General features: G+C 44.5%; 1 protein-coding gene across 1 annotated transcript; it reads right to left on the reverse strand.

Annotated features, from left to right (window-relative positions):
• Positions 1-25,982, reverse strand: rell1 (RELT like 1). Its single transcript, XM_083788374.1, has 6 exons — positions 25,849-25,982; positions 18,760-18,814; positions 6,276-6,530; positions 3,483-3,621; positions 543-583; positions 1-445 (listed from the first exon to the last, which is right to left on the reverse strand). The coding sequence occupies exons 1-5, from the start codon at positions 25,955-25,957 to the stop codon at positions 554-556; spliced, it is 588 nt and encodes a 195-aa protein (XP_083644500.1). The 5' UTR covers positions 25,958-25,982; the 3' UTR covers positions 1-445; positions 543-553.
• Between the last annotated feature and the right edge of the window lie 529 nt (positions 25,983-26,511).

Genomic DNA, 26,511 nt, shown 5'->3' on the forward strand with positions numbered 1-26,511 from the left:
CACTTACACTCCTAAAAAACGTCTTCTAAAACCTAGCCTAAGGTTTCTGAAAAAACCTCCAAATTATAATTAAAAAATGTAAAAAAGACAATGACGTTGCTACATGTATAGCAATAACTAATGAGACACAGAGGTATAGCTCCCGTAAAAACAACGCATAGGTTGGTTGCACCATGTCTAAAATGGGCCACTATAATGACATGTCGAGGGTGAGTCGCAGAGGTGCCAACCTTTAGCAGCTCTGCTTCTCAGCGCCGACACCATCACCGTCACTCTGTCCCCTGTGAAGGCACGGGGACAGCAAACACTCCTGGATTAAAACTCCAGCAACTGTCCGTCCGTCCCTCTGGTGGTGTGATGATACATCTGTATATTCTCGCTATGCCACGTTAGAAATAATGTCCAATTGTTTCTGTCCTCCGTTTGGAAAGCCCAGACCTCTCTCCTCCTGTGGAGTAAATGCAGGCATTAGATCTAGGTCTGTTTGGAGAAATGGAATGGTGGCTCACTTCAGGCGGGACGATAAAAACAAGACAAATTACCTGGGCTCTTCTCACTTGTTATCAGTGTTTTCTGCCTCCTCCTGGCGGGGAAAAAAAACAAACAAACATCTTGATTAAAAAAAAAAACGAGAAAAACAATCATTAGATAGATGGATTCTAAATACACCCACTGCGTTGCACATCCAGAATCTGAACAGCGGACACTTAGGGTAACAAAGGCCGGCTGTTGCTTAGTGGTTAGAGAGGCTGTCTGCTAAGCAGAAGGTCACCGGTTGGCCTTGACCCCCAGTCTGTGTGTCGAACTGTCCGTGAGCAAAAAGAAAGCCCATTGCGTACGACACCAGAACCAGAGTCATCTAGTGAGAGAGTGGCGACACGCTTTGATCTCGCCGCAAAGTGGTTGCCTATATGGGCTATAGTTCCAAACATGGGAACTATCCCATTGAGATAGAATGAGCACTTCCGCATTCCATTGTTACAATGGGAGTCAACGCTAGTGTCGCCACTCTCTCATTAGATTACTCTGACCAGAACCAACTCAATGCACCCCCGCACAGCGTGCGCACACACACACACACACACACACACACACACACAAACACGATCGCAGTACTCGCGCGCTCTGCTTTGCGCAAGTAACAATGACACTTCAGACACTTTACTCAACGCGCCTTACAAACCTCGACCTAAAGCCAACATGAACAAACCCCTCCCCAGCGTTTTGACAGCAAAGAGTGGAACGTGTGTCATTCAGTATGTCACCGTTCTATTAATAGGAGGCAGACTTTGTGGATGTTGTGCCAGTGGCAATACCCAGGGCAATCAATTCAATGGCATATAGACAGCTGCCTCTGTTGATACATGCTCACTGAAATGCGGAAAGGCAGACACAACAGAGTGGAGGTACAGTACAATGCAGCACTGTACTGTCCACGGAGCATTTTGTTAAGTAGTTCCAATTCTCAGTACTTTTCCCTTCTACTCCACTACATCTCAGGGGCAAATATTACACAGTCGACTTGTTGATATGCAGGTGAAAGACATCAAGTGTAATAATTGGAGAATTCTTATATTCTCAGAGTGAAATGAACACTGGATATGACTGTGTGCGCAATGGTGTTCTATCTAGCAGCGACTGCGTAGGTCTATTGACTGACAGAGATCAGAAAGGATCTAACGCATGGGTTTTCAACAGGTGGTCCGTGGACCACTGGTGGTCCGTGAAGGTGTTGCATGTGGTCCCTGACCATGCATTTAGTAATGTAGGAAAGTGAAGATTCATATTTGAATTTATTGTATTGGGTTAGAGAAAGTTGAGAAACAATGCAGTAAATGATCTGGTGACAAATTATGACGCATCGATGTTGTCAGTTACTGGGAAGTCGGATGTCAAGAACTTCCACAGAAAAGTGAGTTAGAATCTCAAGGGAAACCATACCGGATTGCCTGGTTGAGTCACCATTACAAGGAAATGTGCCCATAATCAATCGCAAGTGTCTGCTTACTGAGTCATAGAATAAGTTACAATGAACAGCAACATGAGTTTAATATGGAAGGTTAATTTCTTTCCCCCACACCACGACCATATCCCCCCTCCCAACACAACATGGTCCCCAGGTTGATTCTCAGTCAGGGTGGTGGTCCCCAGGTTGATTCTCAGTCAGGGTGGTGGTCCCCAGGTTGATTCTACAGTCAGGGTGGTGGTCCCCAGGTTGATTCTCAGTCAGGGTGGTGGTCCCCAGGTTGATTCTCAGTCAGGGTGGTGGTCCCCAGGTTGATTCTCAGTCAGGGTGGTGGTCCCCAGGTTGATTCTCAGTCAGGGTGGTGGTCCCCAGGTTAATTCTCAGTCAGGGTGGTGGTCCCCAGGTTGATTATATAGTCAGGGTGGTGGTCCCCAGGTTGATTCTCAGTCAGGGTGGTGGTCCCCAGGTTGATTCTCAGTCAGGGTGGTGGTCCCCAGGTTGATTCTCAGTCAGGGTGGTGGTCCCCAGGTTGATTCTAAGTCAGGGTGGTGGTCCCCAGGTTGATTCTAAGTCAGGGTGGTGGTCCCTGGTTGATTCTATAGTCAGGGTGGTGGTCCCCAGGTTGATTCTCAGTCAGGGTGGTGGTCCCCAGGTTGATTCTATAGTCAGGGTGGTGGTCCCCAGGTTGATTCTCAGTCAGGGTGGTGGTCCCCAGGTTGATTCTCAGTCAGGGTGGTGGTCCCCAGGTTGATTCTCAGTCAGGGTGGTGGTCCCCAGGTTAATTCTCAGTCAGGGTGGTGGTCCCCAGGTTGATTCTCAGTCAGGGTGGTGGTCCCCAGGTTGATTCTCAGTCAGGGTGGTGGTCCCCAGGTTGATTCTCAGTCAGGGTGGTGGTCCCCAGGTTGATTCTCAGTCAGGGTGGTGGTCCCCAGGTTGATTCTCAGTCAGGGTGGTGGTCCCCAGGTTGATTCTCAGTCAGGGTGGTGGTCCCCAGGTTGATTCTCAGTCAGGGTGGTGGTCCCCAGGTTAATTCTCAGTCAGGGTGGTGGTCCCCAGGTTGATTCTCAGTCAGGGTGGTGGTCCCCAGGTTGATTCTCAGTCAGGGTGGTGGTCCCCAGGTTGATTCTCAGTCAGGGTGGTGGTCCTCAGGTTGATTCCCAGTCAGGGTGGTGGTCCCCAGGTTGATTCTCAGTCAGGGTGGTGGTCCCCAGGTTGATTCTCAGTCAGGGTGGTGGTCCCCAGGTTGATTCTCAGTCAGGGTGGTGGTCCCCAGGTTGATTCTACAGTCAGGGAGGTGGTCCCCAGGTTGATTCTCAGTCAGGGTGGTGGTCCCCAGGTTAATTCTCAGTCAGGGTGGTGGTCCCTGGTTCATACTCAGTTGAAAACCCCTGATCTAACTAATTGGCAGTCACACACACACACACACACACACACACACACACACACACACACACACACACACACACACACACACACACACACACACACACACACACACACACACACAGTGACTGACCGGCCTGGACTCCGAGAGGGTCCGGCCCTCGGGTCTGGGCTCGGCCTCCGTGGGAGACGCCGGGACACTCCCGTTGGAGTCTGTGATCAGCAGCGTCCGTCTCTCCCGGGTCTGCTTGTCACACTTGGTCACGCGGAACCTGGGAAAGAGAGAAACGTCCGTCCGCGGTTCAAGAAAAAACATCTGGAAGCCAAATTAACCCAGAGATCAGACTCTAAAAATGTCAGTCGCTCTTCGATTTTTCAAAAAATAGCAGACCTACAAGCTCGTATCGCGCCACTCGGTGGCGCGATATGAGCTTGTAGATCTGCTATTTTTCAATAGCTAAAGCATGACATGATGCCAACACCAAAATGGGTGCCCGGTCAGAATGGGTTAAGACATTTATGTTTTGCTCAAGACAAACCCATGATCCATTGTAGGGCTCCTCATACCACTTGGAAGAAACATCACTCACCCAAAATGGCAAACAATATACAGGTATTATAAAGTACATAAAGTACATTTCAAGCTCTTAGAAAATGAAATTAAAAACAATCAACACATTATCTAGGTCAGAATAGGGGTTATGCCTGCGCATGCAGGGTAAATCGAGTGGCAAACTGAGTTTAACGTTGTTTAACCCATTCTGACCGGGCACCGATTTTGGTGTTGGCATCATGTTATGCTTTAGCTATTGAAAAATAGCAGATCTACAAGCTCATATCGCGCCACCGAGTGGCGCGATATGAGCTTGTAGGTCTGCTATTTTTGAAAAATCGAAGAGCGACTGACATTTTTAGAATCTGATCTCAGGTCAGAATGGGTTCATCAGACCAGTGTGTGTCCGGCAGAAACCTCGTATGAATCTGATCTCAGGTCAGAATGGGTTAATGCAATCAGATAGGCCTTTTCTGTGTGGATGTATGGGCTGTCAAGGCCAGTAAGTAGTTGTTTTGCCACTCAGTAGGCATTCCTGCATTACTTGTGGGTATGATGATGATGTCAGGTGCACACCCTCAATTAAATACTGGGCCCTTTCCTTTCATTCCTCTCTGTGGCTTTATCTATTTGCCATGACGATGTTACTAAGCAATAAGATATTTCAATTGCAGTAATATAGCGTATATAATGTTATCAACGTGACAATTTCAAATGCCTGTTGATAAAGTTTGAGTGATTGGAGGCGAATAGTCAGCTCAGCCCGATTCCCCCAGCATCCATTCCCATCTCAATGAACACACACACACACACACACACACACACACACACACACACACACACACACACACACACACACACACTAAAGCTTTGGCCAAATGGAACAAATGAATATTCTCATGCAGGTCACGCTGCGTTCTGGGCCATTTATCTGGAGGTGCAAATGAAAAACGGCCACGCAACGCGCATCCTGATCAGCAGTATAGGGAGGAACACCCTTGGAGGAGGAACACCCTGGGCTCGCAATATTGCTTTGCTCTGGGTGGATCTTTGTTGGTTGTAAAGTGTCTTGAGACAACTTGTTGTGATTTGACACTTTAACCCATTCTGAACGGGCACCCATTTTGGTGTCGGCATCATGTTATGCTTTAGCTATTTAAAAATAGCAGATCTACAAGCTCATATCGCGCCACCGAGTGGCGCGATACGAGCTTGTAGGTCTGCTATTTTTGAAAAATCGAAGAGCGACTGACATTTTTAGAATCTGATCTCAGGTCAGAATGGGTTCATCAGACCAGTGTGTGTCCGGCGGAAACCTCGTATGAATCTGATCTCAGGTCAGAATGGGTTAATAAAATTGAATTGAATTGAATTGAATACTACAGCGGACTGGATCCGTTGAGAGCAAACGCACTTGAACTTCTCCAAGAACGAAGATGACACTCATGACACACGTTACCGTGCTCCTTCCTCTCACACACACACACACACACACACACACACACACACACACACACACACACACACACACACACACACACACACACACACACACACACACACACACACACACACACACACACACACACACACACACACACACACACACACACACACACACACACACACACACAAATAAAATAATTATCTAAACAGATCTTCACCTGAAGTCACTGGCCGGGTGTGATTATTATCTTTCCGTTCCCAAAAGCCTAATTGAAAATTGAAATTTTGACTGCAATTTCAACCATCTCCAATAATCAGACCAGTGTGTGTCCAGTGGAAAACCTCGTATGAATCTGATCTCAGGTCAGAATGGGTTAATAACAAATTTCTCCGCGGCTTTTCTGCTGCGTAATAACGAGCGTCCAGGTGTGCGTCCTCACAAACGGCGAAAATAGCTGATGTGCAAATATCCTATGAGTAAGGCAACCAAATGGTCAGCTATACGTCCCTGTGAATAACTATTTCTGATGAGCCCGTGTAAGTCTCTGCTTTCGGGAAGAATCCAACTAACTCCAAATTAAAATGAAAAATTAAATATATATATATTTTTTTTAACCCATTCTGAACGGGCACCCATTTTGGTATCATGTTTTTGGCATCATGTTATGCTTTAGCTATTGAAAAATAGCAGATCTACAAGCTCGTATCGCGCCACCGAGTGGCGCGATACGAGCTTGTAGGTCTGCTATTTTTGAAAAAATCGAAGAGCGACTGACATTTCTAGAATCCGATCTCAGGTCAGAATGGGTTAATCAGACCAGTGGGTGTCCAGTGGAAACCTCGTATGAATCTGATCTCAGGTCAGAATGGGTTAAACAAAGCAACACACACACACACACACACACACACACACACACACACGCCTACCTCCCCACAGCTAGAACGGTGATCTCCCCCAGTTGGCTGCGTCGTAGCTGCTCTGACTTGCGGGCCGAGGGCCTCCTCATCAGGGGCCACTTCTTCTGGTTGCAGCGGCTGCATATGCTCTTGCCCCCGGGGCCCCCGATGGTGTGCAGGTGGTTGCAGGTGTGTTTGGCGGCCCCTGCTGGCGCATCGGGTGACACAGGGGTCTGTGGGGGGGTAGGGGAGGAGGGGAACGGGGAGGTTGGGGTGACAGGAGGACTGGAGTAAAGGGGGGGGGGGAGAGAAAAAGAGAGAGAGAGAGAGGGTTTTTTTGTTTAGTTCAGTTTAGATTGATTTAAGTTTCCAGAATGGATTTGATTGTTTAATTATTTTTTTAATCCTATATCAAAATTGGCCTAAGGGAAGACTGCTGACCTCTGACATATAGGGCGCGTTCGGAAATAGGACACCGGAGCGCAGTAGTTTGCATTGCACAGCATTTGTGTCATTTCTGAACACGGCCCCAAAAGAGTTCTCAATCAGACACAAACAAATCAATCAGATCCATATATGGACATGTACTGATGCTTTGTCACACAAACAACCCAACATGAAGGACCGCCTAAAGACTTTGGATTGGTTTCGCAATGCTTATTTTAATAGATTTTTTTGAGGACGCTAGCCCCTCCTATATTCAGCTAGTGTAGATTCTTGTCCTAACATAAACATTAAATGCAATTGATCATATGCGTCTGTCTTTTCTTTTTTACAAAAAGAAAATCCTATTATATTTCGCTGACTCATGAGTTTTTCGAGTTACAGTATATTTATATTATTATATTATTTTCTCAAATTTTTTCCCCTTTTATTATTGTCTTTGTTTCATTGTTTTAGCTGTCCCTGTGTAAGGCCACCTATGTGCATTGGTGATTTACATTTGTCTTGTTAGAAAATATAAAATAAATACATGTTTGATTAAAGAGAAAACGTGTCCGAGCAAGTCGGCTGCTTTTGTGTTAACGCAAAGATTAAATTCCCATTGACAATATCATCATGCTATACATCATGAAGTTGTATGATGATAAGAGCGCCCCTCACTTCACACAGGTGTGATTTCTTTTTTTTAACCCATTCTGACCGGGCACCCATTTTGGTGTTGGCATCATGTTATGCTTTAGCTATTGAAAAATAGCAGATCTACAAGCTCATATCGCGCCATTGAGCTTGTAGATCTGCTATTTTTTGAAAAATCGAAGACATTTTTAGAATCTGATCTCAGGTCAGAATGGGTTAATCAGACCAGTGTGTGTCCAGTGGAAAACTCGTATGAATCTGATCTCAGGTCAGAATGGGTTAAAAACACCCAGATTTAGCAACAAAAGCTAGGAGATTGGCCTGGGTCTGCTCTCCACTGAGCGCAGCGTTTAGAGACAGACAGAGTCTGGAGATTGGCCTGGGTCTGCTCTCCACTGAGCGCAGCGTTTAGAGACAGACAGAGTCAGGAGATTGGCCTGGGTCTGCTCTCCACTGAGCGCAGCGTTTAGAGACAGACAGAGTCAGGAGATTGGCCTGGGTCTGCTCTCCACTGAGCGCAGCGTTTAGAGACAGACAGAGTCTGGAGGAGGGCTTATTGTCAGGAAGAGCAGGCCAGGGTGCACAGGGCTCACGCAGACCAATCCAGGTCAACACTGCACTGATTAAACCACTTAGACCGGAGGACCATTCTACAAATGCCTTCTAAATACTGACAGTTTTCTGAAAACCAGTGGTTCTCAAAACTATTTCATGTCAAGGACCCCTAGAGTTATATGTAACCCTAACCCTAAAATATGTAGTTCCAGGGACCTCCCAGAAGCAAAGATTTGAGTTAAAAACGCTCCGATAGAATGTATATTCAATGATTTGGGCCACATTTTCACGATTTAAAAAAAATAGCAGACCTGCAAGTTCATAGCTATGAACTTGTAGACAGAGATACAAAATACAAATACTGGGTCAAAAAATGTATCTAAATACAAAATACAAAATACATCTTCCATCCCAGCGAAATACAAATGACAAAATACAAAAAAAGTATTTCAAATACGTATTTCAAATACATGTTTTTCAAATACTGCCCATCTCTGATGGGCAAAATACATTGAAAATGTATTTTGATACAAAATACAAATACTGGGTCAAAATCTGTATCTAAATACAAAATACATCTAATTTCTTCCATCCCAGCGAAATACAAATTACAAAATACAAAAAAGTATTTCAAATACGTATTTCAAATACATGTATTTCAAATACTGCCCATCTCTGCTTGTAGATCTGCTATTTTTCAATAGCTATGCTTGAAACACCAAAAGGGGTTCCCGCCCAAAATGGATTAAACCACTAAAGGAAGCACTGGTTGGGATATTTCGGGTGTCACTTTCAATTCCACCTTGTGAATCAAAGCAATATTTTTAGACCATAATCGATATGAAACCAAACGCTCTAGAGGAGAAAAACTATTCATCACAGTTTAGTTGACTGGTCTGGCATAAACCGTTCAACTGTGGGGCGGTGCACGTGTCCTTGGTTGAGACGGGTCCGTTTTTACAGCATGTTCCACACACACACACACACACGCACACACACACGCACACGCACACGCACACGCACACATACACACACACACAGTGTAAAGTACACCTCGAATTATTACCTCTGCTCACGGAAGTTTCACCGACTTGTAAACAAAACTCAACGCCAAATTGACACCATTTAAAGTTTCGGAATTATAGAAAGGTAAAACATGGTGGGCTGATCTTAAGGCACACTGTGACGTGAAAGCGTGAAAATGTGAATTGTTGAGTGCATTGTTGAGTTGAATGCCAATATGGCTTTCGGCAAAATAGGTCCACAGCAACAGCTTTAATGAATATTAATGGAGGAAATATCAACAGCAACAGATGAAAATAAATATACGATAGGGGTATTTATAGATTTAGAAAAAGCTTTCGACACCTTGAATCATTCAATTTTGATTTCTAAATTATACACATATGGCGTGAGAGGAATGGTACTGGACTGGATGAGAAGCTATTTAGAAAATAGGCAACAATATGACCCCTTTTCCACCGGTTGGTTCCCAATGGGAACCGGTTCAGTTCTTTTTGGTTTTTAGTCCATGAGCCAGAGCTCCAAAATTGGTGGGCAAACTATACCCTATATTAAATTGTTTATAGGATCAATACAAGTAAATTAATACATGATAACCCTTCCACAGTAGTAGCTTTTTCATATTTTCGATTATTTTGCATATTTTCCTACATAATGCCTCATTTGCATATTTTAAAATGTATTTTTTTTAATACAATAGATCATTGTCTTCATGTAAGTACTCAATTAGGGAAGTTTCACGGTGATAACAATCTAATATAGGTATGGTTTTTCCCACTCAATTCATAATTAAAAATTTAAATTTTGGAGCTCTGGCTCATGGACTAAAAACCAAAAAGAACTGAACCGGTTCCCACTGGGAACCAACCGGTGGAAAAGAACTGAACCGGTTCCCATTGGGAACCAACCGGTGGAAAAGAACTGAACCGGTTCCCACTGGGAACCAACCGGTGGAAAAGAACTGAACCGGTTCCCACTGGGAACCAACCGGTGGAAAATAACTGAACCGGTTCCCACTGGGAACCAACCGGTGGAAAATAACTGAACCGGTTCCCATTGGGAACCAACCGGTGGAAAAGAACTGAACCGGTTCCCACTGGGAACCAACCGGTGGAAAAGAACTGAACCGGTTCCCACTGGGAACCAACCGGTGGAAAATAACTGAACCGGTTCCCACTGGGAACCAACCGGTGGAAAAGAACTGAACCGGTTCCCATTGGGAACCAACCGGTGGAAAAGAACTGAACCGGTTCCCACTGGGAACCAACCGGTGGAAAAGGGGCCTATGTGCAGTGGGCAGGTAACACATCAGAGTGTATGCAAATTGCATGTGGAGTCCCTCAAGGTTCTGATTTGGGACCCAAATTATTTAATCTGTACATTAATGACATTTGTGACGTATCAAAAATATTACAATTTGTTTTGTTTGCAGATGACACACATTTCCATTGCTCTGGATATGATTTAAATAAGTTAGCTGAGACCATTACACATGAAATGAAAAAACTCAAAAAAATGGTTTGATATAAATAAGCTCTCGCTGAATTTGGAAAAAACTAAGTTCATGGTTTTTGGAAATAGGAAAAAGGATGACCAGGTGGAAGCAGTCATAGATGGAGTGGCCGTCGCAAGAGCATCAGAATTTCGGTTCTTATAATAATGGATGACAAATTAACACATTCTGACCTGAGATCAGATTAAAAAAATGTCTATTACATCCTGACAGTTTCATTATTAACCCATTCTGACCTGAGATCAGATTAAAAAAATGTCAGTCGTTCTTCGATTATTCAAAAATAGCAGACCTACAAGCTCGTATCGCGCCACTCGGTGGCGCGATATGAGCTTGTAGATCTGCTATTTTTCAATAGCTAAAGCATGACATGATGCTGACACCAAAATGGGTGCCCGGTCAGAATGGGTTAACATGGAAATCCCATATAGCGCATGTTAAGAAAAAGATCTCGAAGAGCATTTTTATTTTAAACAAAGTGAAGCATGTGCTAGCAAAAGAAGCAATGCGAATATTATATTGTTCACTAATTTCTCCATATCTTAGTTATTGTGCTGAAGTGTGGGGGAATACGTACATGACTACCACAAAACCATTATACTTATTACGGAAGAGAGCAGTACGAATCATGCACAAAGTGCATTATAGAGAGCACACAAATGGTCTATTTATAAAATCGAGGGTATTGAAACTTGAACATGTCGTGAAGCTACAAACCTTATTAATTATGTTCAGAGCAAAAAGCAAAACATTACCAGTTCATTTACAACAGCTATTTGAACCTAGTTCAGAAAGTGGGGATAGGAGGAGGAAATTTGATTTTAAACATAAAGTTGCACGGACCACTCAAAGACTGATGTGTCCTTCGATAACAGGAATCCGAACGTGGAATTCTCTGGATGACAATTTAAAGGGTTGTACACATATTTGCCAATTTAAAATAAATTACAAAAATCTAATATTTAGGCAATATGAAGCCGACGAATAGGTTAGCCATTATTTCTTGCACGTGTCATTGCTCAACTTCTTGCTTGTTTTGTCTTATTCTTTTGTTTTTGTTTGTTTTGTTTAGATGTGTATGAGCCAATCATTAAAGTATAAACTAACTTTTGAGTGAAAAGGGGGCAGGTATTTATAAGAATGTATTCTTCTTCCTGCTCCTTTTCGTCATGGGTGAATCAGTATAAAAAACAAATGAATTATGTAAGACAAATGAATTGTTATCTATTATGATTTGTACTGTATTGTGATTCATATGAAATGAAAAAAAAAAAAAAAAAAGCAACACTAGCATGCATTGACAACAGACAGTATTGCCATTGTTACAGTATGTATTTTACAGTACATGTTTTTAACCCCCTGTAGTTTACGTTTAAATCTTTAGAGGGCAGCAAACTCACAAAATTGCCCCTGGGTTACATTCCCCTTTAAGTCGTACAGTGTAATGTTCATTTATGTCTGTTTTATAGAGTACTGTACTGTAACTCTGTATCTTCATTGTCAATGGAATTTTTTAAACAAACATTAAACTAAAAACAAAGTAAACCTGTATATAGGAGGGGCTAGCGCCCCTCAAATACACTGACCAATGAATGCAGCAGGGGCCAATCTGCCAGGATATTTTGAATCATCAGAAATGGTGCCTATTAAGTGTAAATTACCTAAGTAAATACATGTCCAAGCGCCTCTGTCATTTTGGCTATAACATAATACTTAATAGTGTTTAGAGACGTTCTCAAAACATATGTACATGGCATGGTTATTGTGAAAAGTCAAACAGTCTAACTGAAAAATGTTACACAGTATGCTTTTATTCACCCGTTGGATGACAATGGGCCTGCATTCAGTCCAAACTATGTTGTATTATATGACAAAAACAACAAAACGACAAAAGAAACAAATTAAAGAGTCCTGCTCAGACCTAGAAGCCACCGTCAGACACAGACCTAGACCACAGACCTAGACCACAGACCTATGACCACAGACCTAGACCACAGACCTATGACCACAGACCTAGAAGCCACCGTCAGACACAGCACTTCACTGACATGGTATTTGAGTGTACTGTATGTCTGACATTGTGAGCTTTCATCGTCATTCTGACCTGAGATCAGATTCTATAAACGTCTTCTACATCCTGACAGTTTTCTGATAAAGCTATGTCAGTCGTTCTTCGATTTTTCAAAAAATAGCAGACCTACAAGCTCGTATCGCGCCACTCGGTGGCGCGATATGAGCTTGTAGATCTGCTATTTTTAAATAGCTAAAGCATAACATGATGCTGACACCAAAATGGGTGCCCGGTCAGAATGGGTTAATTTATACTTGGCAGCAATAATCATAAACAACGGACCCCTGTAGTCATCTTATGGATCCATTGTTGACAATTTATGCTTCAAAGTCCAAATGGCATCCATGTACCGGTAGACGGGTTAGAGGAAATCATTCCTACAGGACGAACACACCGATGTTGTTTTGAACAAGCATCCGTTTACAGCAGCAGCACTGTCTATCCCATTCTGACCTGAGATCAGATTCATACGAGGTTCCCACTGGACACACACTGGTCTGATGAACCCATTCTGACCTGAGATCAGATTCTAAAAATGTCAGTCGCTCTTCGATTTTTCAAAAATAGCAGACCTACAAGCTCGTATCGCGCCACTCGGTGGCGCGATATGAGCTTGTAGATCTGCTATTTTTCAATAGCTAAATCATAACATGATGCCAACACCAAAATGGGTGCCCGGTCAGCTTGTAGATCTGGTATTTTTCAATAGCTAAAGCATAACATGATGCCGACACCAAAATGGGTGCCCGGTCAGAATGGGCTATACACTCTCCTCTGTTTGTTATTTATCATCCTGCTTGGGTCTATGCCACTGTGTGTGCGCGCGTGCGTGCGTGCGTGCATGCGTGCGTGTGTGTGAGCATTTCCTTTGATTTGTCTCAATCAGCTTGAACGAGGCACAACATCGGCCTTGTGAGATTAGACTGGCCAAAACAGCCATGCTAGAATGAAGAGGGACAACGTGGATGGATGGGCGGGCGTGTGCGTGCATACGTGCGTGTGTGTGTGTGTGCCTTCTAGAGATCTAAGATGGAGACATCTAAGAGGGATATGCACGTTATATGCAGAACACAGAGAGAAGAGAGCCAATGTGAACAGTGATCAACTCCAGCAAGGAGTTCATTTTGAATGCTCACGTATTTCTGAAAGCATGCACTTGATTGTCTCCACCAGGCCGAAGGCATGGGGGGAGAGTATGTTTTGCACTCCGTCCGTCCGTGTGTCCGTCCGTCCGTCCGTCCGTCCGTGTGTCCGTCCGTCCGTGTGTGTGTCCGTGAGCAGCTAATCTCGGCCACTGTTAACCCAATCGATACCAAATTTTGCACACACACTCCCTGGATGCCAACAATGAACCTCTGCCCCAAACTTTCCAGAACGGCCTGTTATAGCGCCACCAGGAGGCCGCTTTGTGCAAAACAAGTTTTTGCACAGTACACCTACAGATTTTGTCCAAACATCACGCAAATTGGTACACAGTCTCTCTAGAGCCATTCAACGAAACGGGTCTTTCAGATTTCTCACACTCCATCCTGATTGGTTAACATTGGCTTCCAAAGTTCACAGGAGTGCTCAGTTTCAAACAAAATGCTGCAAATCATGAACACATCGCGTGATTTCCCTGAAATTGTGCACCCACATTCCCACTAGGCCGAGGACGAAATGCCACATGAACAATTTCAACTCAGCCTCAAGGTGGCGCTATAACTGGCCGAAAAGTGTTTTTACCTCTAACTGCACGGATCTGTGGATAACTTTGTATGCCAACTCCCTAGAGGCCAAGGAAAAACCTTTGTCTGGAATTTTTCACATCTGCTCTTTATAGCGCCACCAGGAGGCCGACATATGTAAAACACATTTTCTATTATTACTCCTTCAGATTTTATCCAAATTTCACGCAAATCGGTACACATGATCTCCATAGTCATGTGATCAAGACAGGTTTGTTTGATTTCTCATATTCCATCCTGATTGACCACGATTGGCTCCTACAGTTTTCAGGAGTAGCCCTTTGTACAAATCACCACAACTCCTCAACGCAGCGTCCCATTGCGATGAAACTGTGCACGCATATTCCCACTAGGCTGAGGAAGAATCCTGGTGGAGACCTGGGCACTTTTTCTAGTTTCCACTGAGAAGGAGACAAAATAAAATAAATAAATAATAATAATAAAAAAACAGGAAGAGACATGGGGATGTATAGAGTCTAGGAGTTTGCCGTTTAATGACAGGGAAAGCAGTGCTGTGGAGAGGAAGAGAGAGAGAGAGAGATAGATAGATAGATAGATAGATAGATAGATAGATAGATAGATAGATAGATAGATAGATAGATAGATAGATAGATAGATAGATAGATAGATAGATAGATAGATAGATAGATAGATAGATAGATAGATAGAGAGAGAGAGAGAGAGAGAGAGAGAGATAGAGAGAGAGAGAGAGCGCGCACTGGGTTGGCTATGAAACAGCAGCTCATCTCTGTCTCACCCCTTAACTATTTCAGTCTTCCTCCATCTTCCACAATCTCTCTCTCTCTCTCTCAGAACCCCACTACACCCTCACCGCATTCCCTAGTGTCCCATAAATTGCCCCCACCCACCTGCCCCCACCCTCCAGGTCCCCACCATCTCTAAGTGTTCCGCTGGCAGACTGCCCAACCTGGCTGGGGGGGAGGGGGGGGAGAGAGAGAGAGAGAGAGAGAGAGAGAGAGAGCAAGCATTACAGCAACAAAGAGAGAGTGATTGAAACCAATAGAGCATGTACTTCAAATGAAAGAACAGAGACCAGAAAGTAGCGCCGAAAACGAGGGGCGGCGGGGGGGGGGGGGGGGGCTGGGGACGAGTTAAAAAGAAAATGTTCAAAGAGGAGATTTAGAGAATGCGAGGAAGGAACACAGAGTGATGCTGGGAGACGACGGCCGGGTGAACCGGCGTACGCTGCTGCCTTGCTAATTTCCCAGGCCGGTCCCTCCGGCTGAATGCCTTCAATAGTCAATACCTAATCCTTGGTACACAGACTACCACTTTACTCCAAACACATAAAAATGCCTCTCTCTCTCTCTCTCTCTCTAAGCAGTTTTACACTCCTGTTCCTCGTTTTGCTCCATCATGTGAACGGCAGGGGGGAGAGTGAGCACCATGTGAATGGCAGGGGGGAGAGTGAGCACCGTGTGAATGGCAGGGGGGAGAGTGAGCACCGTGTGAATGGCAGGGGGGAGAGTGAGCACCGTGTGAATGGCAGGGGGGAGAGAGTGATCACTGTGTGAATGGCAGGGGGGAGAGAGTGAGCACTGTGTGAATGGCAGGGGGGAGAGAGTGAGCACTGTGTGAATGGCAGGGGGGAGAGAGTGAGCACCGTGTGAATGGCAGGGGGGAGAGAGTGAGCACCGTGTGAATGGCAGGGGGGGAGAGAGTGAGCACTGTGTGAATGGCAGGGGGGAGAGAGTGAGCACCGTGTGAATGGCAGGGGGGGAGAGAGTGAGCACCGTGTGAATGGCAGGGGGGAGAGAGTGAGCACCGTGTGAATGGCAGGGGGGGAGAGAGTGAGCACTGTGTGAATGGCAGGGGGGAGAGAGTGAGCACCGTGTGAATGGCAGGGGGGGGAGAGTGAGCACCGTGTGAATGGCAGGGGGGGGGGGAGTGAGCACCGTGTGAATGGCAGGGGGGGAGAGAGTGAGCACTGTGTGAATGGCAGGGGGGAGAGAGTGAGCACTGTGTGAATGGCAGGGGGGAGAGAGTGAGCACCGTGTGAATGGCAGGGGGGAGAGAGTGAGCACCGTGTGAATGGCAGGGGGGGGAGAGTGAGCACCGTGTGAATGGCAGGGGGGAGAGAGTGAGCACCGTGTGAATGACAGGGGGGAGAGTGAGCACCGTGTGAATGGCAGGGGGGAGAGTGAGCACCGTGTGAATGGCAGGGGAGAGAGAGTGAGCACCGTGTGAACGGCAGGGGGGAGAGAGTGAGCACCGTGTGAACGGCAGGGGGGAGAGAGTGAGCACCGTGTGAATGGCAGGGGGGGGGAGTGAGCACCGTGTGAATGGCAGGGGGGAGAGAGTGAGCACCGTGTGAATGGCAGGGGGGAGAGTGAGCACTGTGTGAATGGCAGGGGGGGGGAGAGTGAGCACCGTGTGAATGGCAGGGGGGGAGAGTGAGCACTGTGTGAATGGCAGGGGGGGGAGAGTGAGCACTGTGTGAATGGCAGGGGGGGAGAGTGAGCACCGTGTGAATGGCAGGGGGGAGAGAGTGAGCACCGTGTGAATGGCAGGGGGGAGAGAGTGAGCACCGTGTGAATGGCAGGGGGGGGAGAGTGAGCACCGTGTGAATGGCAGGGGGGGGAGAGTGAGCACCGTGTGAATGGCAGGGGGGGGAGAGTGAGCACTGTGTGAATGGCAGGGGGGGGAGAGTGAGCACTGTGTGAATGGCAGGGGGGGGAGAGTGAGCACCGTGTGAATGGCAGGGGGGGGAGTGAGCACCGTGTGAATGGCAGGGGGGAGAGAGTGAGCACCGTGTGAATGGCAGGGGGGAGAGAGTGAGCACTGTGTGAATGACAGGGGGGAGAGTGAGCACCGTGTGAATGGCAGGGGGGGGAGAGTGAGCACCGGGCAACCAATTGCACTGTCCTTTTATTTTATCCGCCGCAGCCGAGAAAAGGCTCTGAGTGATGGCATTCCTTGATGGAACCATACTCGGGACTCGACCTTTTGCAGCCCTGGAGACTAAACAGTTCCATGTGGTGCTCAGACTCCATTCACATTCACACACACACGTCAATTCATTCCATTCAATTATTCATTAGAATCATGAATGTCGACTCTAACCCATTCTGACCTGAGATCAGATTCATACGAGGTTTCCACTGGACACACACTACTGGTCTGATTAACCCATTCTGACCTGAGATCAGATTCTATCAAAATGTCAGTCGTTCTTTGATTTTTCAAAAATAGCAGACCTACAAGCTCGTATCGCGCCACTCGGTGGCGCGATATGAGCTTGTAGATCTGCTATTTTTTAATAGCTAAAGCATAACATGATGCCGACACCAAAATGGGTGCCCGGTCAGAATGGGCTAATGACGGAGCAAAAGGTCTCGCCCTCGCTCGGCGTCTAAAGTCAAACCAAGGCCACGCGGAGCACCGTGGAGGCGGAGCAGTGGTTTCCAACCAGGGGTCTAGGGGACCACTTGAGGGCGTTCCAGTTGGTCCCCAGCTTTTAATGATGAAGAGTTTGAACCAAATGGACCCTTATTAGTGTCAAATTAAACCAAATGGAACCGTTTCATTTCACGCTCTCAAAGAGTTATGTCATTGTAACACCTACTTAATTTACAAGAATGGAATTGTGGACAAACTCCTATCCAACAATAACAATCTAACTTCTTTAGTTTTGGGTTTTGGCTAAATCTCATCAAATGGTGGTCCGTGGCTCAAATGCTGAAAAAATAAAGAATGGGCCTTGGTAGTTAGTTGGTATGAAGAAGGTGGAAAACCCTCTGCCACAGAGCGCACATAACGCAGTCATTTGGAGCACGGTGACATTTTCCGAGCTGTCCCAGCAGACCTGGCCTCAATCAAACCCTGCTACCATGGAGAGGAAGAGACACGTGACCCCATTGGCTGCCGTGCCTCTGCCATTCCCACTCAGGTTATTACCACTAGCACACACAGGCCTCAGTCAAGTTCTATTGAAGGAGGTCATAATCCATGTGCTTATAGTGCCATCTGGTGGTTGCCGTGTTCATCACAGCTAGCCTCTGACAACATCCAACAACTGTGGCTCGACTTTGTGAACCCTTTCAACTCTCTTGTCAGTAAATGACATTACGAGGTAGTTGAGTGCATTCGCGGCACATGATGCAATACTGAAGCCCTGACCTGAGATCAGATTCATACGAGGTTTCCGCCGGACACACACTGGTCCTGATGAACCCATTCTGACCTGAGATCAGATTCTAAAAATGTCAGTCGCTCTTCGATTTTTCTAAAATAGCAGACCTACAAGCTCGTATCGCGCCACTCGGTGGTGCGATATGAGCTTGTAGATCTGCTATTTTTAAATAGCTAAAGCATAACATGATGCTGACACCAAAATGGGTGCCCTGTCAGAATGGGTTAATGTTCACGTTAAGTCAAGGACCCCCACATGTATTTGGCCACAGACAGACCGCCATCTGAAAAGGTTTTGTGTGCCTACAAGAAATGTGCCGTTTCAAAATGTGTTCAAGATGTTTTGAAAATAGCTGTAGATGTAGCAGAGAAGAACACAATGTGAAACCTTACCCATCTGAGTCTATGCTGTTCTCATGAACCATGGCTTTGAGAGCCTCACTGTTTGCTGGAGAAAAAGAAAAAGAGAAGAAAGAGAGACATATAAGAATACTGTGGGAATTATAGGGACAGAAAACGCTCCAGTGACTTATTGGGAGATGGCCGGATCTGATCCTTATACTGTAACTGAATTAAATGGCACGCTGCATGCTATCACCGGAACTGTCGCACAACATACAAACCCGTTACTCAGCATAATAACAAATAATAACCAATGTTATTAATGTTAAGCAAATAACTTATTTTTTGGTGGAAATGCAGTGAGAGAAGGGGCATGACAGGGACTATTTAAACAGTGAATAAACAGTGAAATTGTATGAAAATAGATTATTCTGCTTGCTATTAGTGAACACAAACTATTGCATATTGTGTTTTTCAGACTAATAAGCATAATAAGCCATATATATACACACTTCACAATGTGATGCATTGTGAGCTTGTAGATCAGCTATTTTCACTGTATTTGAAACTTATAGAAAAACATTCTATTTATCTTTTCTATATGACAAGTTGGACTTTATAAATCACAACATAAAGACAGTGGATGAAAGGCAGGTTGTGCAACATTTTAGTCAGTTTAACCCATTCTGAACGGGAACGCATTTTGGTGTCAGCATCATGTTATGCTTTAGCTATTGAAAAATAGCAGATCTACAAGCTCATATACGAGCTTGTAGGTCTGCAATTTTTGAAAAAAATCGAAGAACGACTGACATTTTTAGAATCTGATCTCAGGTCAGAATGGGTTTAATCAGACCAGTGTGTGTCCAGTGGAAACCTCGTATGAATCTGATCTCAGGTCAGAATGGGTTAAAATGTTGGACTGAATCCAAAGAGACAAGGCCTATCGGTCATTCCTTGCCACTTTTATGCCCATAAAAGGTTGTTGATGTCATCAGTATATGCCCATAATGGGCATGCCCATATATGGAGCCGACCTGGCTGAAGCTATTTTCGGCTTGTAACGCTGTTGTACAATAGAGAATAAATACATTTGATTTGAATCACACCGTCACACCGCCTACCTAGGAATGTGGTTCAAATCTGATGTGCTTTTCAGACTTGATTAAATCTACACTATTCCAATCTGGATAGATTTGGGCTGCCAGTCTGAACATTCTTAGAACAGTAATGTTAACCCATTTTGGGTGCAGGAACCCCTTTTGGTGTTTTAAACATTATGTTATAATTTAGCTATTGAAAAATAGCAGATCTACAAGCTCGTAGCGCGCCACCGAGTGGCGCGCTACGAGCTTGTAGGTCTGCTATTTTTTTAATAATCGTGAAAATGTGACATTTTATACATTTCGACGTCAGGCCTAAATGGGTTGTGAAAACTATTGCTGGGTTGCTATGTGCTAAAAGGGGGAACCTTGACCAACTGAACTGGGTTCATAACGCCCCCATAAAATCATCCACAAACTATGTCATCTCCAAATCTACCAAAAAAAATAAAGTGGTTTCCCATCTTGAAATCTGAAAAGATGCCATTTAACCCATTCTGACCGGGCACCCATTTTGGTGTCAGCATCATGTTATGCTTTAGCTATTTAAAAATAGCAGATCTACAAGCTCGTATCGCGCCACTCGGTGGCGCGATACGAGCTTGTAGGTCTGCTATTTTTTTTAAATCGAAGAGCGACTGACATTTTTTAGTATCTGATCTCAGGTCAGAATGGGTTCATCAGACCAGTGTGTGTCCGGCGGAAACCTCGTATGAATCTGATCTCAGGTCAGAGCAAAACGGCCTTGCAACAAAGTAGCGGTATAAGTGCACTTATTCCAAAAGGAGCAGTCCGTCCAACATGAATGTGGCATTTCAACACTTCATCCACCATCTCTTGACACATTGAGGCATCTAGCTACATGTATCGACCTGTTCAAATTAATTGAGAGATCCGCTGCCATGCCAAGTTCATTGGATTTGAGGTAAATGAAGCAGAACCGTGTGTGTGTGTGTGTGTGTGTGTGTGTGTGTGTGTGTGTGTGTGTGTGTGTGTGTGTGTGTGTGTGTGTGACGGTGTCTGAGGCGCTGTGCCTGCATTGGTCCTCGCCTCGATGCCTCCATAAACACTCTGGGGTTCTCAAAGTGAGGTACAGGGACCCTAAAAGGTCCCTTGAGTGGGTTCCAAATGGACCCTTGTTGCAGGTCTGTTATAACTCTGAGATTTGAAATTAATACGTTTGAGAACCACTGGTCTGGACAAAAGAATATACATTTATTTAATTTCTTAAAAATAATAACAATTGCCTGCCCTTTAGTTGTTGATGGGAGTACAGTACAGTACAGTACAGTACAGTACAGTACAGTACAGTACAGTACAGTACAGTACAGTACAGTACAGTACAGTACAGTACAGTACAGTACAGTACAGTACATTTGAACATACTCTAGGTAAGGGATTCCCAAAGTTGCGTTAGTATTTTGGGTCGTCAAAAACAGTTTACACACCTGAATAGAATTCAACAGAATGAGTGAAATACAATGTAAAAATGAGTACAAATAGAATTTAACCATTATTGTTACAAAACCCCTATAGTCCTATAGCTTAATGCATTACACTTGTTTTTTTGTTTTTTTTTATAATTTTTATCCCACGATTTTGTAACCCATTTTTCACCCCTGTGTCAATTATCTAATGTGATCCTGGGCTCTACACACCCTCCACCAACCTGGGGAGAGCAACGGACTTAACTCATGCTTCCTTCATGCTTGAGTGTCCAAGTTGCTCCTTTACACCTGACAGGGGGGAGTTTCCCTGGTTGGACGTAGCGCGTGGAAGGAACACGTTATTCCAACCAGTTCCATTCCCCTCCATCAGGCGCCCCGGCTGGCCAGGGGGAGGCAGTTTAGAGACCAGGATTACTGCATGTTTTTGTGAGGGTACCTACCCTAGGGGACACAGGGAGAACATGTGAGGGTACCTACCCTAGGGGACACGGGGAGAACATCCAAACTGCACACAGAAAGGCCCTTTCGCCAACACCGCCTCGGGTATGGGCACTGATGACGTGGAGGAGGGAACACGCCGCCAGCACCCACAGCGCCCCGAGCGGGAATCGAACCCAGGACCTTCTAGCTGTGAGGCGACAGCACTACCAACTGTGCCACCGTGCCCCTAATGCATTACACTTGTAAAAGAGACTTCAGTCTCAATGTGTTTTTTTTTACTGGTTAAACCCATTCTGACCGGGCACCCATTCTGGTGTCAGCATCATGTTATGCTTTAGCTATTTAAAAATAGCAGATCTACAAGCTCATATCGCGCCACCGAGTGGCGCGATACGAGCTTGTAGGTCTGCTATTTTTTGAAAAATCAAAGAACGACTGGCATTTTTAGAATCTGATCTCAGGTCAGAATGGGTTAATCAGATCAGTGTGTGTCCGGCGGAAACCTCGTATGAATCTGATCTCAGGTCAGAATGGGTTAAATAAATAAAAATGTGCAGGCAATTGCGCACAAGGTCGCGAGTCAATGGCAGCATCATTTTGGGGGCTGAAAAGTTTGGGGCATGAACCCGTGCTCTGTCTACGTGAAATGCCTCACCTAACTACTGTATTCAGATAAGAGCAGTAGTGGATGCCATTAACACTACGAAGTCTGAAAAAAAATCACTACTACTCAGTCGGCTGAAGGGTCAATGGGACCGTGTTTTTGGTGCGATTTGATTGGCCACTCTCTCCCCCACACGTCCCTCTCCAGCTGGAGAAGACATTGTTCAAGCCTGCATCCCATTTCCAACGAATTAAATCATAATATGTTTCTTAACACATGTTTTCACTCCTAAAATGTATAAAACTAATAATACATGTGAAAAATATATATTTTGCCGTTGCCCGTTAGTACTATATTGCAACATAGCCATGGAAGAGTGTCACGTTGCTGCCTTTTATTGTTATTTTTTTCCTTCCAAAAGAGCAAGATCACTTGTCTTTTCTTGTGTGTTATCGATGTAATTAATATATGTCACCCCACGCGATGTACAGACTGCTTGACTAGGCATGTAAACATGACATAATTGTATTAATGTTTAAGTGTAATGATGTTATTGACCGGATTGTCCGTAGTCCTCCAGCCGTTAGCTTACAGTTGCTAATATTATAAGCTAACAACATTACTAAAGCCAATGTATTGCATTAAATGCGGCCTGTCCGCGGTAAATTACTTATACAAGTGAGTCGCGTTATATTTACCTAAATTACCAGCCAAAGTACATTCCAAATAAACAATTATTAGCCACGTTATGTTGTTATATCAGTTTAATTAATAAACATCGTTCAGAATACGGCCGTTAGCACTGTGAATTCAACATCCGGTGAGGAGAGGATACGGTTCGTGTATGTGTTGTGTATGGAAGTCAGCGCATACAGTGGCTTACCGGATGTAAGCCTTGCACACTAAATAGAATAGAATAGAGAGAGAGAAAAAGTTTACAGATAAAGAAGGACGGACAGGCTGAACTCTTTTGACTGACAAAGAGCTGGCGATATTGAGCCTATATGCCAGAACAAATTAATCCACAGCAGCATGCCTACATAAGTTCCACGTCGCTTGCAGAAAGAACTGTTCTTTTGACTGACAAAACATTTAGCGGTTCGGGAGGTCTATCTGGTTGGAATTATTCAAACACTTTTTATTTTGTATCGCGCATCGGCAAGCGTTCTCGCTTCATGGAAAGTAAATGTCGGGTCGAGTCTAACCGAGCATGCAATAATAATAATAATAATAATAATAACAATGATAATAATCATTGTATTCATATTCCTATTATCTTATCAAAATAATAAACAAATTCCAAGTTAATTAACCAGCCAAACGTATATGATTTAATTCGTTGGACATGGAATGCAGCAACAACAACAACAATGCCGTCTCCAGCTGTTTGTGTGTTCTTTTTTTTTCTCCACCATAACCACCATAACTCGCTCATTTTTTGCTCATTTAAAAAAAATCAAAATACCATGTAAACTATGGAATTGGGGCTTTCATTTGGTATATAAATCGGTTGTGTAGGCGCTCTCTACGAAACGATATCAAGTGAAAAGTAAATGTCGGGGAATCACCATTAACACCATTATCAAGCAGCGCAAACAAAAGACGAGAGGGGGAGAAAGGGTGACGGCGGTCGATTGGGCCGATTATAGTCAGACTGAGTAAGAGATATATGCCTAAAATCATATTTACAAAATGTTTCAAATGGAAAAAAAAACAGAGATGATTTCAACCGAATATTTAGACAAAGTCATGCAAGGGGAACTTTCTCTGGACTCCATGGGCTAAGAAAATAAACGTTGAAATTTCAAATTCGGTCAGAACGGCTGCTCAGACTTCCTAGTGCTAAGCGGCGGCCTGGGTTTCCAATTCCCAGATGGCCTCTCTAGCCCATTCTGACCTGAGATCAGATTCATACGAGGTTTCCGCCGGACACACACTGGTCTGATGAACCCATTCTGACCTGAGATCAGATTCTAAAAAATGTCAGTCGCTCTTCGATTTTTCAAAAATAGCAGACCTACAAGCTCGTATCGCGCCACTCGGTGGCGCGATACGAGCTTGTAGATCTGCTATTTTTAAATAGCTAAAGCACAACATGATGCTGACACCAAAATGGGTGCCCGGTCAGAATGGGCTAGTACCCACTCAGCTATGGCTGCCCTGTAAATAGGCCACGGTCAATATCTTTAGAGTTGCATTGTCCTTAATGCACATTAGGTGGAGTACTGCGCTAGGTAATCCAACAGCATTGTCCAATTCTGAGAATGCAGTCTCTACTCTATACTCGTCATTGTTTGAAGTTGCAGAAATGATGATTCATGCTGACGTACGTTACAGAGTAGTAATGATGTTTTGTTCTTGGACAAACGGTGATAAAGAATGGCCATCAGAAACAAACATATCGTTAACTTAAAGGACAACTTTCGTTTTTTTCAACCAAGGTTCATGTTTTAGTTTGTTATTAGATAAAGTAAAAGATGAGTGTTAATCTTTTTTCATTTGCTGCTTTCTTTCGTTTTAGGGATTTTAGCTGTTTTTGACAGGGGGGCGGGGGCATTTGAGCATGGGGCTAATAAACGCCAGGAAATTACATCTGGCCACAGAAGATCACAGGATCTACTGAATGTGAAGGTAGCCTACTGGGGGAAGGCTTATACTGTGTGTATAGGCTCAATATGTCAGTTTGTCACATTCAAAGTGGCCAGATGTAATTTCCTGGCGTTTATTAGGACTATAGTAAACCATAAAAAAATAAATCACCATAAAATTGTGTTAAAAAATACATATTTAGCCCCATGCTCGAATGCCCCCGCCCCCCTGTCAAAAACTGCTAAAATCCCTAAAACGAAAGAAAGCAGCAAATGAAAGAAAATGAACACTCACCTTTTAGTTTCTCTAATAACAACCTAAAACATGAACCTTAGTTGAAAAGAAACTAAAGTTGTCCTTTAAAACGGGACTGCTGTGGCCTTGCTGTCCTTATGTTGAACTTTCCAAGTGACAGATGATTAACAAGGACACACACACACACACACACACACACACACACACACACACACACACACACACACACACACACACACACACACACACACACACACACACACACACACACACACACACACACACACACACACACACACACACACACCCTTTCCTTCCTCAAGTGGCGTGTGGTATTGTTGTTTTGAAAACCCAGAGGTATAGTAATGAACCAAAGAGGGTAAAAATAGGGTCAAATGAGGCCAAGGGTGGCAGCTTACGCATGTTTCATGATAAATGCTTTTATGTGATGTATTCCCATGCTTTTGTTCTTGCTTAAATGTAAGTCGCTCTGGATTAAGAGCGTCTGCTAAATGCCTAAATTGTAAATTGTAGTATGGGACGTCAAGAAACAATAAAATGCAGGTTTGCCCCGTTATGAAAACCACTGCGAAAGGAAAAAAAAGATGACCACAAAGAAGCAACGAATGATAGAATCTCTATCTGATACACAGTATGCCTATTGCACCAAAACACCATGTGTTATTATCATGTACTGTACCTTCATTCTTCATGATATAGTGGACTATCTGCTCCACGGTGTCGTTGTTGTCACTGAACGTGTCATTCAACTCTGGAAGAAAGAAAGCACAAAAAACAACCACACACATTAAAGAGCATGCACAATAATCAGCATTACCAATACTATCCTACACTTTGATTAGCCCTACAAGCATAGGAGGCCTTAAGTATGTTTCACCAGTTTCAATTGAAACGGGCCTCCACCCTCAGGGGGGTCTCAACAAAATATTAATAATGATCTCATAGGTATATGGGGGCCTCATATTTGGTCTTGAAACGGGCCTCCAGATTCCTAAGGCCGTCCCTGAGAACACACAAACACACCAAGCTGGCCATTGGGGGCGCTAGCTCCCCTCAAAGAGCCAGCATGCAAAATGCTTGTCATTCAGCCTCACTTTGAGTTGCTCAGTGGACTGTCTGCACTAATTGGCGTCGTTAAGGCGTGCATGGCAACAGTTTGTGTCCCGTGTGATTTCACACCAGAAGATATAAGATGATGCACCGTGTTGAAAATTACCGTAGACGTCGAGAGAGAAGAGAGAGACAGACAGACAGACAGAGAGACAGACAGACAGATGTTGTCTTGGACTGTTTCCAAAGCAGGAGGACCAAAGCGAGCCCTTCATGCTGCTGTAGCAGTGAG

Source organism: Protomyctophum parallelum (genome assembly GCF_964188405.1).
Source record: "Protomyctophum parallelum genome assembly, chromosome: 18".
NCBI lineage: Eukaryota > Metazoa > Chordata > Actinopteri > Myctophiformes > Myctophidae > Protomyctophum > Protomyctophum parallelum.